Raw genomic sequence first — 20,388 nt, 5'->3', positions numbered from 1 at the left:
CCACTCACCAGCAGTCCCAAAATCCTGTGGTGGGGGTCGTGGGTAGCTGGCGGGTGTCAGGCAACCCTGCGCTCTAGCTTCCCCGGCGCTGATCCGGCCGGATGAGGCCTGTGGCCCTACTCAGGCCGGTTTCTGCTTCCCTAACTAATGCAGTCTCCCACATATCAGATATTTACATTACAATTCCCAACAGTAACAAAGTGACACTTATGAAGTAGCAATGAAATAATGTTATGGTTGGGGGTCACCCCAATGTGAGGAACTGTATTAAGGGACCACAGTATTAGGGAGGTTGAGAACCACTGCCCTGCTGGATGAACTGCACACAGACAAACACAGCATGTGTGATGGCAGGAACCTGGCGTTCCAAAAAACAATGACAATCAAGTGCACTTCAGAGATAGGACAGACATTTAGCATTTGCTGCTATTCAGTGTCTGGGAGAATAACCTCCACCTGTACACCTGAAAACAATTAAAGCTGCTACAGATATTTATACAACAGAAGCTTCTGTGTATTTCTTCAAGAAAAAGGAGTCAGGAGCTGGCCAAGAAATGCCATCAGATGGTATTTGTCTAGGGACCTCTCTTCTATCTCCTCAACACATCACAACCATAAGTTTATATAAAATGTGACCTCTATTTGCATGCAGATCAACAGGCAGAGTGAGAGGCACAGAGGATTTGATAACATAAAGCTCAGTGCAAGACAGGAGGCTGACATTCCGCAGGCCCTGGCGGCCACCTCCACATGGCCTACAGTGACTACCAGGCACTGGACTCTATCAAGGGTGACAGATTTCGTCAACACCAATGGTGTCTCCTATTGGCTGTGTCATTTAGCATCCACAGAAAACCAGACAAAATCCCCTATGTCAGTCATCCATTCTGAATAAACAAGCATTAGAAATGCTTCCAGTGGGTTGGAGAGATGGCTTGTGCCCACAAGTTCTGGGGCACAGCTCAATTCTGGGGCACAGCTCAGTTCTGGGGGTACAGCTCAGCTTTGAGGGTGCAGCTCAGCTCTGGGGGCACAGCTCAGTTCTGGGGGTACAGCTCAGCTTTGAGGGTACAGCTCAGCTCTGGGGGTACAGCTCAGCTTTGGGGGTACAGCTCAGTTCTGAGGGCACAGCTCAATTCTGGGGCATAGCTCAGTTCTGGGGGTACAGCTCAGTTCTGGGGGTGCAGCTCAGCTTTGAGGGTGCAGCTCAGTTCTGGGGGTATAGCTCAGTTCTAGAGATGTAGTTCAGTTCTGGGGCTGCAGCTCAGTGGGTAGAGCACTTGCTTACTCACATTCCCAAAGCCTTGAGACTGGATCATAAGTTGGGTATCATGGTGCATGCCTGCACCCCCAATGTTGAGAAGGTGCAGGCAAGATCAGTCAATTAAGGACAGCTTCAGCTACCTAGTATCTGCCCCAGTCCAGAGAGCAAAGATTTAAAATAAGTTATCTGTGTGTGAGTGTGTGTACGTGTGTGTGTGTGTGTGTATGTGTGTGTGAAGCCTGCTTTACAAATGAGCACTCTTTTTAGTGGGGCACACAACACAACAGAGCAATGACATGGATGGCACAATACACGGGGGCACTTTAATGACACTTTCATTACCCTTTATTATAAAAGGGAGTGAGCGTGTGTGTGTGTGTGTGTGTGTGCGTGTGTGTGTGAGTGTGTGTGTGTGTGTGTGTACATAAGTTCTATGCTGTGTGTGTGGAGGTCAGAGATAACTTTTGGAAGCTGCTTCTCTTCCACCTCCACATGGGTACCAGAGATCAGACTCAGGTCAGTAGGCTAAACCTATTAAAGCCATATCACCAGTCCCACACAGAGGGAAATGTTTAATGATGAAATCCCACAGGAAACTCCCAGGTCTCAGCACCGGCACAAACTCAATGATGAGTTTCCTCTTTATTGGTAACATAGCAGTGTTCAATGAATGAGTGCCAAGATGCTCTAGAGAGCTGTAAAAGGGTGGGAGGGGGAGGAGATGAAGCCTAATGATAAAAATCATGATGACGCAAAACAGCACGGGATGCAGTCAAAGAAAGACGGCAGCATTCCTGCAGCACCCGACCCTCTGAGGAAAGAATTTTATCTCATTTACTCATTCAACTGTCCATTTGTAGGTTTGGCCTAAAAGACAGTTTACCTTTTCCTTTTTGGTGGAGTGACTTTTCAAAACACTCACTCTGTGCTTTGCAACTACCAAGACCTATGTTCACTAAAGATCCCAACCAGTGACAAAGGTCCCCTGAAGTTGACTAGAGGCTAGCAGCCAGCTAGCTTTGCTTTGCCTCCATGGAGATAAAAGTCACCCATTTTACAGCCAGTAAATTTTCCTTCAAATCAAACTGGAAACCCCATGTTATGGGAGCCAGGGAACCAAGAATTTATCATTCATTCATACTAAGTCATGTATCCCACACTTAGCAAGCAAAGCACTGTGTACCTTTACTGAAGTCCCAAGGAGCCATAGCTGAGCACCCAAAACATCACATGGATGCCTAATCACTCACCATGTCCAGAAAACAACCAAAGCTGTGAGAAATAGGGTCCGTTAGGAGCTGTGTTCTGCAGCAGGGGCAAGCGGAGCCACAAGAGACAAATAGAAAGCAGCATGCTGAGCCAGACAGAGAAAGACAGAAGCTAGAGCCATGTGACATCCTAGGCAAAACCTGTGTGAGGAGAGTCAGGGGCACTCTTGGAGGAAGCAGCCGCCCACAGGCCTTCACGAGAAATGGTATGTGCAGAGTGGTGGACCAGGTGACAGGAGGTGGGACACATGTGCAGAGTCCTCTCTGCCTAGAAGTCCCCAGAAAGGAAGGAGTCGGGAAGCAGTCTAAGAGAACACAGCCAGGTAAGGTTCTGGATGAAGGCCAGAGTGGACAGCAGTTCATGTTCAATGCCATGGGAATGCCGAAGGCCTTTGAAACCAGGAACCTTGGGACTGGATGTGTTGGTTACATGTGAACACTGGTGGTTGTATGAAAATAGGTCACCCTGGACAGGGCACCTTTCTCTGCCCCTCTTCTAGTTAAAGCCTCATTTCTAAGAAGCAATTCAGATGGTCTCTCCTCCAGAGATCTCCCAAGCATACACAGGACATTAAATCTCCTCCCACTGTTTTGCCCCACACCATGAAACTATAGCCTGTGTTGAGACCACAGGCCCAGGCTGGAGAGATGGCTCAGTGGTTGAGTATTGACTGCTCTTCCAGAGGTCCCAAGTTCAATTCCCAGTACCCACATTGTAGCTTATAACCATCTGTAATGGGATCTGAGGGACAATATATTACATACATAAAATAAATAAATAAATCTTTAAAAAGAGAGAGAGAGACTGACTACAGGCCTAATCCTGTCATGCTTCCAGGTGAAGGATACTCTGAGGACACACTGTGCACACACACCTAGCCTACAGTGAGCACTGCATAGAAGGTCACTGAACAAGGCTAGATTTGTGATGCCTAACACACTCCCTACTGTCTCCCTACTGACCACTAAAGAAAACCCATATCTGTGCATCACACCTCTGTCAACCTTGTCAGTCTTGTCCCACAACTCTTTTCCATTCTCCTCCACAAACCGCACCCCTTCCCATCCACATAGCATGTCACACTTTAAAGGCTGCATCCACACTGTCCCCTCACCATGGTTTCTAAGTGCCTAAACACAATGCATCCTTCTTTACCATCTTAAACCTTTAAATAGATAGATTAAAAGGATGCTCAGGCTGGGATGATGGATGTGGTCCCACTGGGAGTTGGGGTTGGGGTTGGGGGCCATTCTCCAGACACCATAGCAGCCCTGGTTGCATACCTAACTCCCCTTTCCAGCTCACTCTTCATGAGCAGAACCTTGGTCCCTGAAAAGGGCCCACAGTGAGGCAGGCTGGGGTGGGGGTGGCAAAGTCATCTAAGAGGACGCCAGAACTGCCCAAGGCTGGTGAAGCTTTTGTCTTCATTTGCTTGTTTGAGCTAATAAACGGAAAGAAAAATAAAGTACTAACTGGACTTAATTTACAATGCTTCCTCCCTCGAGACTTCAAAGGCACTCCCCATGCGGACACACAGAGGAGTCTGGTGTGTATTGGATACACTCAAATGAACGTTGCATCATCTGCCCATGAAATATACCAGAGGACAGAGGACAGGACTGTAGCAAGGTTTATTTTAAGCAAAGCGTGTGACCTCCACAGCAGCATGAAACAGCCATTGTTGCCGTGACAGCATCTTTCTAATTGGAAAAGGGTGTTGACAACCATTTTCTCCATCCATCCACTTCAAAGAGATCCTGTTCCAGAGACTTTATCCATCTTGCATGATGTCATCTACATTGTAGGATCTGGTATTATGTGGCTAGATCGGAAGTTTCCGAAGTCTCTGGGACAAGCCTAGCTGTGACCTCCAAACGACAGTGAGCTAGAGCACTCCTTTACAATGGGAACTTGTCAATGGACGGTTGCTTTGTAGAACACATGAAAGATGCATGGGAGCTGGGGCCTCCTTGGTCCAAGCCTGTGGATAACTGTGCATTGGCACAATATGTTCCTAGTCGGAGACTTAAAAGCAATCGCAAGCCTAGGAGAGGAAGACTTGGAGAAAGATATACCAAGGGTAACACACGAATCAAGGCAGTTAACAGAAAACTAGAACGTCCTACACCAGAGAATGTGTGTGAGGGACACAGCAGGTTTGCGAAGAGTACAATACTCAGACAGGACAGGAGGTGGGCACAGTGTGAACAATACAAAAAGGCACACCTCTCCCTGATGAGTGCTCTCTCTGACCCACCAACATCCTTGGGAGTGTTTTTACCATCCTTAATAAACTGTCTCTATTTCTACCTCTATACATATCTACCTGGGATTGCACTTTGAGGTGGAAAATCATAATAGGTGCCGTCTGGATGTCAATCCAGGCCCAGAACACGTGTGCTTTTCTTGGACTTTGGGTCCAGAAAATGAGAGCAAGTGGCTCCCACTTCAACTACCTGACAGTTGAGTTGGGAAGAGAGAGCCCAGTGAATGTAACTCCTGTTACCCAATGCAGGACCCTTGGGGGAAAGGTGACTACATTATGGCCTTAAAAAAAAAAATCCAACACGGTAACATGACATTAAAGCAGAATTTCTGAAGCTTAACTCAAAAGAGTTTCTTCCTAGGAACCCAAAGGGCGCTGTGAGGTGGGGGTAAAGGCGTAGGGAGAAAGCAGGGAGACATTAGGGCTGGGAGCAGAGATGAGCTAAAACCAAGAGTAAAGAGCTGGTAGCATCAGAAAGGTATACTCAAAATGACTACTGTGACTCGGTCAAAGAGTGGGCAATGGGCCTCGAGGGGTAACACTCCTACACCTTTGCATGTAAGTACAAATGCTCTACACTTAAGCTCCAACATCAGCATGACTTCATGTCTTTGTGACAGGGTCTAGCTAAGTTGCCCAGGGTGGCTAGACATTTGCAATGTAAGCATGGCTGGCTTAAATTTATAATCTTCCTTCCTTAGCCATCCAAGTACCTGGAACCACAGGCCTACAGCACCACTGATCGCGATTTGTTAAAAGAATTCTTTGGACCACCTGACCATCTAAGACTCTCAGATTTGTGTAAATGGTTATAGTTGCAACCCCTGCCCATCAGAGATCAAACACCTTCTAACATCCATTCACAAACTACTGACACTGCAAAAAAAAAAAAAATATGAGGAGAGTATGTATATGTGTGTGTCTGTGTGTGTATGTGAGTGAGAATGTATCTGAGTGTGTGTGTGCCTCTGTGTGTGAATGTGTATATGTGTGTGAGAATGTGTGTCTGTGTATCTGTATGTCATGGTGTATGTGACTGTTTGTGAGAGTGTGTGTGTTTGTGTGTCTGAGTGTGTATATGTGAGTGTGTGTGTGTGTTGAATGCACTTACAGCCAAAGACCTCTGCCATCTTTTTTTTTTTTACTTTATATATATGAATTTTTTTCTGCATGTCTACATGTCTATGTGCCACACATGTACGGTGCCCACAGAAGTCAGATGAGGGTATCAGATCCCCTGGAACTAGAGTCACAGATGTTGTAAGCTGCCATGTGGGAGCTGGGAATTAAACCAGTTTCTATGGGAGGAGCAGACTTAACCACTGAGCCATCTCTCTAGCCCAAATTTAAATGTTTAAAAAAGCATTTGTTTAGGATTCTCTGGCCACAAGGAGGCCCAGAATGAGACACACACACACGGTGGGGGGGAGGTTGGAAGAGGGGGAGGAAGAGGAAGAAGAGGAGGAAGGACCAGAACCCTCTCAATTTTGCCAAATACTCCCTTTCTTTCCTACATGAGAATAATGGCTCTGCTCCCCTGTCTTATCTGCTGCACAAGTCTTTCCAGATAAAAACAGGACAGAGACATGAGAGACCTCAAGCTGTGCACCTGTCCACTGGTCAAAACCCCATGCCCTTACTTGCTCTGCTTTTATTCTGGCTGTGCTGGCAGGAACCTTGAATACGGGAAGCATCTTCTCCAAGAACAGATCCATTCAGCAGCATAAATTCTATAGAATTACAGAAAACTGCATTTTGCCATTTTTTTAAAAACAAATTCCCAGATTTTTTTTTAATGTTACTTGCTACCAGAGCTTTCTTTGAACCTAAACACCCACTATTTCCTGCCCACCGTCTTTCCTTAGTTAGGCCATCCTTCACCTCCTACCTTCAATACAGAGAATGTAGTCAGGTCTCCATCACTATGATAAAAACACCGGGGAAAATTAACATAGGGGAGGAAAGAAAACGTGGCTCACAGATTCTGAGATTTTGGTGCATGGTCACCTGGCTGTGTCATCTGGGCCCATGGAGAGGCAGGGCATGGGGGGCTGCAGAAGGCAGAGCAAAGACATTCACCTCGTGGTGGTTGAGAAGCAGAGGTGAGGGGGAGGGAGTGGGAGAGGAAGAGCAAGAGGGAAAGGGACAGACAGACAGACAGAATAAACCCTTTCAGGGCTGGCCCTCATTTATCACATTCCCCAACTAGCGCCTAGCTCCCAGTGCTTTTACTATTTAACCCATCCATGATGTCAATGTTCTTGTGGTGTAAGGTCCCTCGTGTGGACACTGCTGAAAGGAGATCTAGCCTTCAATACAGGTGGGGGCATTACAAATCTAACTCACAACCAGAGGATAAAATAAGCCCCCCCCCAAGTCTTATCGTCAAGATCGAAATGGCCTGAATTGTGTGTCTCCCCCAAATCTCCAGCCAGAGTCCTGATTCCTAAGAACTGGGGAGTGGTGCCTTCTGGGAGATAAGTAGGTCATGTGGCAGAGCACTCATGAGTAAGATCAGTGTCCTTCTAAAGAGACTCAGAGATTTCCTTCACTTCTTCCACCATATCAGACAGTCAGCAAGACAACACGATCTATATCCAAAGAAGCTGGCCCCATCTAATATGGAATCTGCCCATGACTTGATGAAGGACTTTCAGATTCCAGATGCATAGACAATAACTTTCTATTGTTCATAAACCACTTTGTTTGTTTATGGAGTTTGATATGTTGCACCAGCCCCAAGCCCAGCTAAGTAACAAGTACTTTTCATGCATATAATTTGGCACTTCAATGCTAGTATGCACAGGAGCCCCAAGCCACCTCTCTTAGTACTTCTACCTTAAGCCAAATGGCCCCTTCCCTCCTCCCTACCTGAAAACTCAACAATGCATAAGTCAACAATGTCTTCAGGCCACCTTCTTCCAGGAACTCAACCTCACCATTCCTCCAATTCCCAGTCCAACCTCAACCCCATGGCTTCTCACAGCATTTGAAGGCTACACCCACCTAATCTAGCCCATTCTAGAAGGTTCTTTAGTATCATGTTTACCAGGCTTGCTTTCTAAGTAGATTATATACTTCTTAGAAATAAAATTCCTATCATAGTTATTTCTGTGTGTTCAGGTAAGAACACACATCTCTTAGAAATATCAGTATGAGCAGATTGGAGAATATAAGTAATGAAGAAGAACTGAGAAGGGAGAAACTGATTTACATGAGAGTGTATGTAGGTGCCTATTGGGCGACACACAATCAATGGTACCTGATTCTCGATGGCCTTCCTGTTCTTTGGGTCGCTCACCACAGACAGCTGCAACTCCGCCATCTTCTTCATCTTGCTATCCATGTCTATCTTCTGAAGCAGGCTTCTGGTCTGGCTCTTTAGCAGTCGCACCGTGTCCTCCTTTCCATGCTTCTTTGCAAAGAGGGATGCGCACGCCGAGTGGATGGCTGTGACCCAGTTTTCCAGATCTGTCTGGCTAGTGGCCTAAGCATGGGATAGGGGAATTGTCTGAGATTATTTGAACAGAAAAGTTCTCTCCAAAATGGAAGAGCCAGCTTTGATGTGTCAAACCCAAGGGGACTCTTCACAAACACAAAACCAAAACCAAAACCAAAACCAAACAAAATGTTTAGTTTCCCAAATGTAAACACCCAACTCAGGTTCCAAGAGTCTATGCTGGCTAGTTCTAACTGCTAGCTTGGTACAGCCTAGGATCTCCCAACAAGTCTCTCCATGAAGCCTTGTGTAGATTAGTCTGGCATGTGGGCATGTCTATGGGGGACAGTCTTGACTTCTTTAATTGATATGAAAAGGCCAGGCTGAGAGTGAGGAGCTCCGTTCCCTGGCTTTGTATCGTAGACTGTAAGAGTAGAGACAGTGAACTGAATACTAATTACTGTGTGTGCGTTTGTTTCTTTCCCAGCCCTTGACTGTGACTATGATATCTCAACCCCTCCCCCCAGTACTGCCACTTCCCCACAGTGATGGACTGTGACCTAGAATCATGAACTAAAGAAAAGAAACCTTTTTTCAGTTAATTTTTGTCTGGGTATGTCACTGCAGAAATAAAAGTAAGACGGAAACTTTAGTGTTGCAACCAGAAAGACAGGAACAAAAGCAGCCCACAGTTAGTGACAGAAAACAAGGGTCTATTCACCATGGTGACATTATGTCATATGCATTACATTCATGCTAAAAAGCAATCCTATATGCTCTTTTGGTGGTTGGTGGTGGTGGTAACAGTTTTTCAACATAGAGTCTCTCTGTATAGATCAGGTTATGCTGGAACTCACTATGTAGCCTAGTGCTCACAGAAATTCTCCTGCCTCAGCCTCCCAAGGGCTAGGATTACATATGTGAGTTACCCCATGCCTGGCTTCTGTGCACCCTTATAAATCTTCTTGTTCAAAGTCCAAAGTGTCAAGAAGGTGGCTAAGTATTCCAAGAAGACACAGGTGCTGAGCAACGGTAGCAGAAGTCAATTAGTCTTGCAGACTCAACACTATGCTAGGCATTTCGATCAAATTGCTGGACATCCTAATGGCAGATATCCTGGGTATTGCTATCCAAAGGCAGCCACCACTTTCCCACTTGTCCAGGAGGCTCTAGTGAGCCTGAGAAGCTCCTTTGACATTCACTAGGGATGCCTGGGAAGAGATGAAGCTTCCCTGGCCATGGGCTTTCTTTAACAGATCTCTGTTCTGGAACTCTCAGACATTGCCCTCTCTCTAGGTCATGTGTTATGCAGAGCACGGATCACAATATTTTCTTTGTCCTGGCATGGATAGGAAAGGCAGTAGCTTTAGACTTCACCAGACAAATGCCTGTTATAGACACAACCATGATCCTTGCACTGGTGAGTATGAACAGCCCTAGTCTCCTGACCACACCCTAATCCCAAAGCTTAATGGAGCATCCATTGAATTCATGCCAGTGTTTTCCTGTTCCATTCTGCTCTGTCTCACCTTAATCATTCACACACCATCACCTCACCCCTCCATTGGCAGAACAGCAGTGGTACCTGGAATAGGTAGACATCCCCACACGAGTTACTGAGGCAGAACACGTGTTCCTTCTTGGGATGCTCTGGAACAGACTGCACAATGCTGTCCTCTGCAAAGAGGGCACACCGTGGGGCACTATTCTGGTCTGTGGAATTCTTTCCGTAGGTCTCATAAAACAGCAGAGTACAGCCTAAGGAAAGATGAAAGCAGAATGATGTTCCTCCACACGACCAGAGAGAATAGAAAAGGTGTGACAGGTAAATGACACAATCCCAAAATATCCCCGGACACCCGCAAGAGGCAGTGTTTAAACAAGGAAACCCTGGCATGTCCAGCATGCCTAGTTAAAATCTCGGGAGCAGAACCAAACCTAGACGATGTGCTCAGCATGGTTTCACTGATTAATAACAATTCAGGCCAGGCGTGGTGGCGCACGCCTTTAATCCCAGCACTCAGGAGGCAGAGGCAGGTGGATTTCTGAGTTGAAGGCAAGCCTGGTCTACAAAGTGAGTTCTAGGACAGCCAGGGCTACACAGAGAAACCCTGTCTCAGAAAAAAATAATAACAATTCCATGTACCTCCACCTGACTCCCCAGGTACTCTGTCCACACAGCTGTCCTACAAAGTCGTCAAAGTGACATACTCCCATCTACCAACAAGAAATTGAGGATGGAGTCACATGTGTAGAGGCCCAGATTTGAACTTGGCTCCCTGAACCTCAGCATCCTCAATCTCAAGGCCATGTCTATGTTATTTCAAATGTATTTATTAAATGTGGAGGGCTGAAAATAATCCCATGTGTGTTAGCGACACAGTTTGTGAACCAGGAAACTGGAAATAGCTACTGAACTTGGCCATTTATAAGAAAATATCGGGGCTGGTGAGATGGCTCAGTGGGTAAGAGCACCCGACTGCTCTTCCAAAGGTCCGAAGTTCAAATCCCAGCAACCACATGGTGGCTCACAACCACCCGTAATGAGATCTGATGCCCTCTTCTGGTGCGTCTGAAGACAGCTACAGTGTACTTACATATAATAAATAAATAAAATAAATCTTAAAAAAAAAAAAAAAGAAAATATCAAGCTAACCTCTCAGATATACACCAAACAGCCTCACATGTCTCACAAGCTAGAAAACGAACTGATTCGATTGTAAGCACTACTCTTTAAGTGTCAGTCACTACCTGTGATTTCAATGTTTTCTTTTCCTTAATAAGCTAATCAAGACTTAAAGGCCAAAGATTCAGCCTCACTCTTATATTTACACTAAAAAGCACAGGAATATGTTTTCTAGCATAAGACTACCTCAAACCTTCACCCATTCATATATGAGCACTTTCATGGGAAGGTCAGAGGTCAACTTCACCCATTCATACATGAGCACTTGCATGGGAAGGTCAGAGGTCAACTTTGCATCTTTTCTTAAGGCACTATCCACCCTGCTCATTGAGTCAGGCCTCCTCGGGTTTTTACTTCATTTCTTTGGCTAGTCTGGAGTGCTGGCTAATCTTTTTATCTATTTTATTGGGTTCTGATATTTCTACCACCTTTCAGCCCTTATTCCAACTTCATCCCTTCCAAACCCCCAACACTAGGTAGGAGACAAAGAAGGTTAGAAGAGAAGACTTCTTTCAGCCAACAAATTCCTGCTGGTTAGGGATGTAGTTCCTTGAGGCAAATCCAATCTTTGTCGTCAGGATATCCATCAGTCCAGCAAACCAGTAATAATATATGCAGCCATGGGGCAGTAATGGGGAGCAGCCACCGCTGGACCTCTTGGGCCTCTTCCATCTATACCTGCTCAAGAGTTCTCAGAATTAAACCACCTGTAGCTTACAAAGATCATGCCCTTCCCAGAGCACACACAAGGCAAATAGTCTGCTCCTGTGGACAATCTGAAGTAGCCCCATACCCCACACCTGGGATTAAAACAAAAACATGTTCATATAACATCACTGGGTTTTTTTTTAAAGAAATCAAAATTCTCACTACACTACACTAAACATTATACTCTACTACACCTACACTATATTCACTCTACTACACCTACACTATATTCACTCTACTACACCTACACTATATTCACTATACTATACCTACACTATATTCACTATACTACACTGGGATTACAAGCATATACTACTGCATCCATTTTATAAAATATGAGTTTTAAGGATCAAATACAGGTCCTAGTGCTTATTTAGCAAGGTTTTACTGACTGAGCCATCTCCCTAGCCCCAGTGAAATAGTTCAAGCATTATTTTACACACCAAGCACTGACACATATTAATGACAAGGTACCTGTGATGCATGCTCTTCCCATCAACAGTGGGGAGCCCCCAGCCTATCTTCCCCAGCGCAGAGTGAGAAGGGTCCAACACTGTGTTCTCACATCTCATTGAAGTTCAGATGTTTTAGCGATGATATTATAGGTTGAGTGTGTGGTTGCCTAGCATGTGCCAGGCCTACCTAGTCTATCTCCACTCACACATGATCTCACATGTGCATGCACACATTCATAGTGTGTTCCTCTTGCCACATTCACTGCTTCCTTAAACCTTGACATGAACCAGCAATGTAGCAGAGGGCCAGGGGAAAGAGGTCTGCCCAAGTGCAGCCTCCTGAACGGGTGTTCCATCCCTGTCATAGCATTTCAACATCTCGAGAACGAGGAGCAGTCTCTCTCCTCAACACAAATAAAGCTTTGTCCAAACTAGGAAGGTGGACATAATCAAATACCAAAGGCAAGAGGAGACAGAAGAGGTTTATAGCCAGTTGCCAGTCTAAACCCGCCTCTCTTCCCAGACAAGGATGACCATGAAAACAAACCCAGCCCTTTTCCTTTGAGAAAGACCCATCTGTCTTTATATAAGCAAAACACCATGATCTGAGGCTCAGAATAAAGGTGACAGAGCCACACACCAGCTGCACCTAAGACCAAATTCTTCCCTTGGGTTCATGTTTCCTTTCCAGTTTACCTGATGTTGTATTCCAGCAGCCATGATTTGAATTAACTTATCTAAAGAAAATGAATCCAAAACTGGAGCAAAGATCAAAAGAGGTCACCAAACATCTCAATCCCAGAAATGTGCCATGGGGACATTCCAATTTAAAACTGTCCAAAGCACAGCATCATAGGCTGGTACAGGAGTCAACCTTACCCCTGGTTGTACTGATTTGTAACCAAAAGAGGTTCTGTACCTTGAAGATGGCCCTGGCATTGACAGAAAGGAACCAACTCATGACCAAGAAACCTTCTTCATTCAACCCACCCTTGCGGTGGGCAGACATCAGCCCTAGCCCATGCCTAGCAGCTCCTAGTGGGATTAAGTAGACATTCCTCTGGCCATAGTAACACAAAGGAGAATCTACCTGACCTGCAGTGGAAGAATAAGAACAAAATAGGAAATAATAGAAATCCCACAGTGGAAAACAAGCAATTAATATAGGCTTCCCTTCAAATTCACCTGCTCTTTGAGAGCCTCATTCACACTGTCCCTCCACTCCCTGTGGGGGGCCTAACTTGGGGCAGAGTTCATAGCATCCAAAACCAATTCTGATGAGCTCTTATCCTGACACCACACAGAATGCTGTGCCTTTCGACAAACACGGTAGTAACCTTGACAACTCTTCAGCCTAGGGTGTCCCTGGGAACTACATGAGAATCTACCCATTGGAAAAGGCAGATGGGTCCTGTTAAATGTTCTATCTTCTAAACTCGAATATTTGTCTGCTTAGCACTGTATACATCAGCAACAGCAGGTCATAAAATGGTTCAGCCATAATCTCTATCTACAGAAAATCATTTCCAAAATATCCACATGATTGTTTCAAGAATAATTTCCAAATGGTACTTCAATGTGTATGGGCATACACTTCTCTTTGTTTTCAAATGAGATTAGCCCAAATACATTAGTTCCAACATTATAATTTACAGCCTTGAAGCCAAGAAAGTTGACCTTAACACAGGGAATTCCCAGAGGGCAGTAGTGGAGACATGAAGGCTATGGCAGGTAGCCAAGGCTGTGGATTGAATTGGATGTCTGCTCCACAGGAGGGATTTTGTGCCTGGAACTATAGACCTGTTTTATTTCCCTGGGAAGTCTGTCACAGGGCACCAGGAGGGGACTGCCATCTTTGAAGTCATGTTTACTTTTACTTCCACTCTGTCACCCTGGAAACATATTCCCCATGGCCTACAAATCAAACCCTTAAACTTTTTCCACTTACAGAATGTTTCCACACCATTTCATAACCCATCTAGAGGCAGCTAAGGCTTTATTTTCTTATCTCTTCAAACTTTTTACTGGGGTATGATCCCCTATTCCAACTTTTTAAAAATCTCCTCACTCATGCATAAGAGCCGGATTCCCTGGGACATTAACAACTGGGTCAGTTCTATGATTTCCTCAGCCAATCATGAGCCATAAGGATCCTAACCCATTATGAGAAGCTACTGGGTGCTGGGGGCTTACACACAGCACAAACCATCCACTGGGGAAACTTACTGGAGGACATGCTGGCGGTTAAGAAGTGACGCCTAAAATTTTAATGCTGGAAGATGTGTAGTCAGTTCATAATCCTGGTCCAGGCCTTGAGTGTATTGTCTCATGAGCTTCCTGATGGCGTGACCTTCCTAGCTCCCTGTGTATACTACGCAGATCCCATAGAAGCATGGGGCCAAGGATTGGTGGCACCAACTGAGGTGACATCAGAGGTCTTTGAGTGACCCAGCTCAACTTCTCTGCCAATGTCAGCTTGATTTAGATTTCACTGAATCAGGCTGCTTCTGTCCTGTGTCCCTGTGAATCTGCTCTTGGCTGGCTTTCTCTGATGTTGCTTCCTTGCTTGCTTGCTTCATTGCTTTGGAAGGCTATCCAAGATGTGTAACAATTCTTTACTAAATAAATTACTATTAACCCAAACAAACAAAAACACTGCAAAGAGGATGGGTAAAGGTGAGCAACAGGGGAGTGGCTGGGATAGATGGCTGGGGCTACATGAACTGGGGATTCTTTACGAAATATCTGTTAGACTTTGTGATCAAATGATGAGATATAAGAACTGTATAAAGGGAATAATTGTCTGATACTGATCTGTTTGAGAAGTATTGAGAAGCTTCTCAATTTAAATATTTAAACTTTCTAAGATTACACCCTCTTGGCTGTGTATAGCAAACTGTTTTTATCCACAGTTGTGCCTTATTGTCCCATTAAAGTTGTATTCCTCAATTCATCAATAAATTAATTGTCATTAAAACAAAACAAAACAACAACAACAAAAAGAAGTGACACCTACTCATCAAGGCTGGGGAAGGAATTCAGAAATTACCAGAGAGCCAAGGAAAGCCAAGCAGGGGGAAGGCAAGTGAGGGAGGCACAATCGGCACGTCACACCGACTTCAAACATGTCTGACTAGCTTTTCTGCTCCCTTCCCTGATGGAAGAACAAGTGGGAATATATGATTGTGACTTCTGAGACATCCTGTTCAGTGCCTCGGACAATCATAGGCAGCCTTTGCAGAGACTGAGGCTGTCTGCCCCTTCTGTCTGCACCTGCATAGATCAGGGCTGTGCTCACAGAAGAGGCATCTCGCTGCCTCACAAGATGGCATTCTTCCAGCCTGAACACCCACAGTGAGCAGAGCAATCACCACTGTTAATGAGCAGTGCTTGTGCGAGGAATTCTTACCTTAGCAAGACAAATTCCTATTTCTGGTCCGAGAAAGGAACACGGGGAAGGGGGGCTATTAGATTATAAAGACAGAGTGAGGTCACACTGAGAGTATAGCAAGGTCTCTCAGTATATGTTTAGCATGTCCAATGCCCCAGGTCCAACCCCCAACATCAACCAAGTGAATAAAGCAGCAACAGTACAGTGTGGTAATAATTAGACTTCCGGAGTTAATAAAAGGGGCGGTGCAAGTCTAGTCTTCTAGAATGTTCTAGAATGTTCTGTCTAGGAAGGGCACTGCTTTTGAATTCTGAGCATGTACAGAATGGAAAATACAATTAAATGAAGTATATTGGGGCAGTTATTTAGGGTTTGTTTTAATTCTAGATATACCCAAAGTATCAGAGAATGGCAGAGAAATATACATAGAAAACCCTTTAACTTAAAAGGTATTATTTCTTAGACTTAATAACACATATAAATGGTTAACTATTAAACAGACTTGTTAAGATTTTCAGTAGACCTGTGAGACAATAGATCCCAATCTTTCAAGGTGGCTGGGAAAGTGGCTCAATTCATAAAGTTCTTACCTTGCAAGCATAAGCCTTTGATCCCTATTTGGCTGGGGGATCCCTTTCCTGCAGAATCCACATTAAAACAAACAAAAAATACTTAGGCATAGTAATAGTCTTTATAATCCCAGGACTGGGAAGGTGGAGACAGGAGGATGTTGGGACTCAGTGGTCAGTTGGTTTAATCACATTGGAGAATTCTCAGCCAGTGACAGACTAAATCTGTCTGTAAGGCAGATGGTACCTAGAGAATGACACCTGAGGCTGTCCTCTGGAGTCTGTGTGCATTTGTATACACATGTTTAGACACGCAATACTTACTCATCCATGCTGACCCCACCAGCACTTCCAGGTGAAAGGACAGCTGGAGGAAGGACAAGCCTCCTGCTAGCATGACCCACCACGTACCTTTCAGGGTCACCCAGTATTGTTTCCACTTCCTCCGGGCCACCAGCTCCAGTTTCCTCTCCTTCTGCAAGGTGACAAGGGGTTTGAAGAAGAGCCACCCGGCTTTCCGGACCACTCCCTGCTCCTTCTCAAAGAGCAGATCCAGCTGCTCCAGTGAGCTGACAGACTCGCTGCTGGACTCCATGGTCTCTGTGGACGTTTCCACGTGTTCTGTGTTGCTCCTGCTCATTTCGAGCTCTCGCATGAAATTCTCGTAGATATTCTGTCGGAGGGGATCGACGCTGATAGTGTGAGTGGATTCGCTTCTGTGAGGCAGGGTCTGAGCAGAGCCCCCTGACCACAGTAAGGAAGATGTCTGCGCGGGCACCTGTCCTTCTGCGTTCAGTCCATCTGAGTGGCTATCAAAATACTCACTGCCCTCCATGGACCTGGGTTCCTGTACACAACACAAATTACCAGCCAGTCATCATCAAGGCCTGCGGTACCGCACAGCAACTTCCCTCTGTAAAGGAGTCTCAATTTAACATGGTGTTGCAAAGAGCCTTGTAGCCACTTGGATTGTCACATCTCCAAAAGAGAAAGAATTCTAGAAAGAGTACTCACATATACCAACCAGTAGGATTAAATATGAAGAGGTAAATAAAAGGCAACTGTCTGTCCAAACACAGCTTGAGTTTTAACACCAAATCAATTAGCTTTTATATTTAAACCACTAGTGTGGAGTTTTAAATAACACAGCTAGAATACTAGCTATGAATTGATTTTTTTCTCAAAAGAATTTATGATCACATCATCATTCATTTTTTTCTCCTAAATGATGGGAAATCATTGACTTAGAAAATAGCCATTTTGGGGGTGAGGAAGCTGGGATTTGGCACTCTTAGACTGAGCTCTATAGACCTTCCTCTTTCTAACTCAAATGAGGTCTTTTGGACAACTGCCCAGGCTTAGACTTCTATACATAGTGATCTCCACCATCCTAATTTCCCACTTCATACAGTAAAATCCAAGCTCCACGGATTCATAACCCACTAGTGGCACTGCCTATGAACTATAGGTTGGCTTTTGTTTTATAAGATTTATTTTTATTTAATTTTGGAATTTATCTTATGAGAAATGCAACCTCTTTTGTTTATATCCTTTTACCTGAGTACCTGTTTTATTCTAGACACCAAGGGACACCTAAGAAGTGGTTTGCAACTTCAATATTGGCTACAATACAAAGTCAAACACAAGACACTCTGAACAAGCTCTACTGCTACCTCATAACTGATGCCTCCTGATAAACCTAGGGACACAGAGCATGCAGCCATCAGGTTACAGAGCCAAGCAGCAAACACAAGACAATCGCCCAGATGCCTTCTGTGGACAGCAGCTGACGGGTAGAGTAGTCACTGCTGGCAATGGTGGCTTCCACTTGTAACCCAGCATTTTGGGAGGCTGAGGCAGGAGGAATAACATGAGTCTAGGCTAACTCTTCCTAGTGAGTTCTGGGACAGCCTGGGCTACAAAGCAAGATCCTACCTCAAAACTAAATAATATAATAACTAAGAGCAGTGCATTTACTATCAGTGCAAAAAGTTCTAGCATCCCAAATACCTAGCTTGGATTAAAAGAGATGCAAGAGAAAGGTGAAGAACAGTCAACTATCATCAGCTGTTGGTAGGTCATCAAAATTAAAGCGAGGAGAAACTGGGTCAGGAGCCATTGAGGCAGGGCTTTATATTGAACACTCCACCTTATGGAGATGTTTTACTTTGGAAATTTCATTTTTAAAAAATCAGATCATAGTTACTAGCGGTCATTTTATAGGAAAATGGTCACCAGGCAACTAAAGAGTGTTTTTCAACACCCAGGAGCTCAAAACAGAGCTCAGAACAGAAACTGCTCTTATTAATGATGATAGCATCTTCCAGGAGTGGGCTTACACTCTGTTCTGTGGTCATTCTTATTTATACACTGACACCTCTGCTTCAAAGAGTGAAGCAAACAGCTGCCATGAGTCACTCGGGAAATTCAGAATACTTCTCTTAACTGTAACTTTGGTGAGACTTTCATAAACCCCAGGACATGAAGGAATGCTACCCACTTAGCAGTATTAATGCCACTGTAGCTATGACTGTGGCTCTCTGACTCACTGGCCCCAAACACTGGGAGAATCTGTTTTCTTGCAAGAACCTTAATAGGGTGTTTCAAACCCAGCAAATCTCTGGCAGAGAGACAGGCTCAAGTTACATGTGACCAAGGAACACTGTTGTCACCGATTCTCCTAAGAGAGACACTTCGTATGGCAAGGCTATTAAACATCCAGCCAAAGCAAAGCAAGCCTGTCCTCTTGAGAGATGAGCAGATCGCACATGTGGGTATCTACCCCTAATTCTTACGTGTGCGCATGAATTTCCCTGGGCTGTAGTCGGTACCAAAAGATTTGCATCTAGAGTCCCAACTGCCAATGATAGAATCTCAGCCTAAGAAGAAATTTTTTTTTTTTTGGAAAAACTAAAATGTCTTTAAACAAGTCCAGACACAATTCCTAATAACTGTTCTATGGGTATAAGACGGAAGAGCTGATCATGTGTGTGCACGAGCCTGTGACTGCCATTCCTACTCCATCACCCCCATAGGCAGTAGCTGCTGAAACTTGATGACCAGGGCCCTTAATAACCAAAGTAGAGAGGGGATGAGAGTTACATCACTATGCAGAGAAGGTGAGTGACCCATCTCGCTGACTCCAGAAGCCAAAATAGTGAGACACAAAGGCGGCATAGCAGCTGGGGAAATGAGAGATGGGTCTAAACAGGTATGGAGGAGCTTTGTTACAGCTGCCAAGCTGGTTCGAGGGACCTCGTGTACAGCATAATGACTGCGGCTGATGTTCCTTTACACATATGAAATACAGGAAGGCAGTAGACTGTGAACAGTCTCCCAATAAAATAGAGCCAACCTGATCACTATGCTTAGTGGTGATGGTGTTAACTAGATTGCTTATGGTGTCATTCTCACTGTATTCGTATGTCAAGGCATCAGGCTATACACACTGAATATATTCAATCTCTGCTTATGACCCAATAAAGCTGAAAAAAAAAGCTGATGCCTAACTCCTTAAAGGAGCCCCCATCTCCTCACGCGTTGGAAAAGGTGCTTGCTCATGCTCCCCTCCTCTTACCCAGAAAAGATGGCTGGTCTCTGAGACAATGTCACTTTAGAAGAGAAGTGAGAATTTAGAATCAAAGCGGGCTAGAAACGGAGTCTTTCTGTCCTAAATACTCTGTAACAAACCACAGCAGCCCTCAGTGACACCACGGAACATTTCATGCACGTGGTAGGATCATCCCCCCAGCCGCCCCTCCTTGAAGTCAGGCCTGGCCTTTGCTGTACTTGGGGAAAAGAAGCAGAAGTCAGTTCTGAGAGGAAGCTTTCAAAGCCTAGACCTAAGTTTCTTTTCTGTCGACTGCAGGAGCTTATAATGTTGTTCACAACAGCTGTTCTGTCAGCCGAGGGTCCCATAGAATACCTCAGACCCCAGCTACCTGATGACTATGATGAACACAAATCATAAATAGGGAAATAAACTGAAATTAATATGTGGTGTTTTCTCTAGTTCATGTTTCTCTGTTTCCCAGTATCGTATGCTTTTTCATCTGCCTGGTTTTAGGTTTACACACATGAGAGTAGGCTTAAAGGTCTGCATTGCAGGTGCTGTTCTTTTTTATGTCATCTTTTAAAGTCAAAACAAATGCCTATCAATCAAGCAAACCCTTTGAGTCATCTCATTGTTGTCTAGTGGTATACACACGTTTACGTGGGTGAGGGATACTAGCTACTGCCTCAGTGCCTTGTGAGAGCATATTATCAGACTCCTCCTAAGCAGGGATTGCCTCTGTGTGTGTGTGTGTGTGTGTGTGTGTGTGTGTGTGTGTGTGTGTGTGT

At 44.8% G+C, this 20,388-nt stretch overlaps 1 protein-coding gene across 3 annotated transcripts in view; it reads right to left on the bottom strand.

Moving 5' to 3' along the window:
* Window positions 1-20,388, bottom strand: part of Tiam2 (T cell lymphoma invasion and metastasis 2) — a 191,810-nt gene that overhangs the window by 81,855 nt on the left and 89,567 nt on the right. For all 3 annotated transcript variants that reach the window (XM_021186122.1, XM_029471057.1, XM_021186121.1), the window contains exons 4-6: window positions 16,459-16,894; window positions 9,824-9,996; window positions 8,062-8,286 (exon numbers count right to left, since the gene is read on the bottom strand). In XM_021186122.1, coding sequence (XP_021041781.1) covers window positions 8,062-8,286; window positions 9,824-9,996; window positions 16,459-16,894 — 834 coding nt within the window. The remainder of the gene's footprint in view (window positions 1-8,061; window positions 8,287-9,823; window positions 9,997-16,458; window positions 16,895-20,388) is intronic.

The sequence above is a fragment of the Mus caroli genome, chromosome 17, assembly GCF_900094665.2.
Source record: "Mus caroli chromosome 17, CAROLI_EIJ_v1.1, whole genome shotgun sequence".
Taxonomy (NCBI): Eukaryota; Metazoa; Chordata; class Mammalia; order Rodentia; family Muridae; genus Mus; species Mus caroli.
The sequence above is the reverse complement of the archived record's forward strand: the minus strand, read 5'-3'. Positions and strand labels throughout refer to the sequence as shown.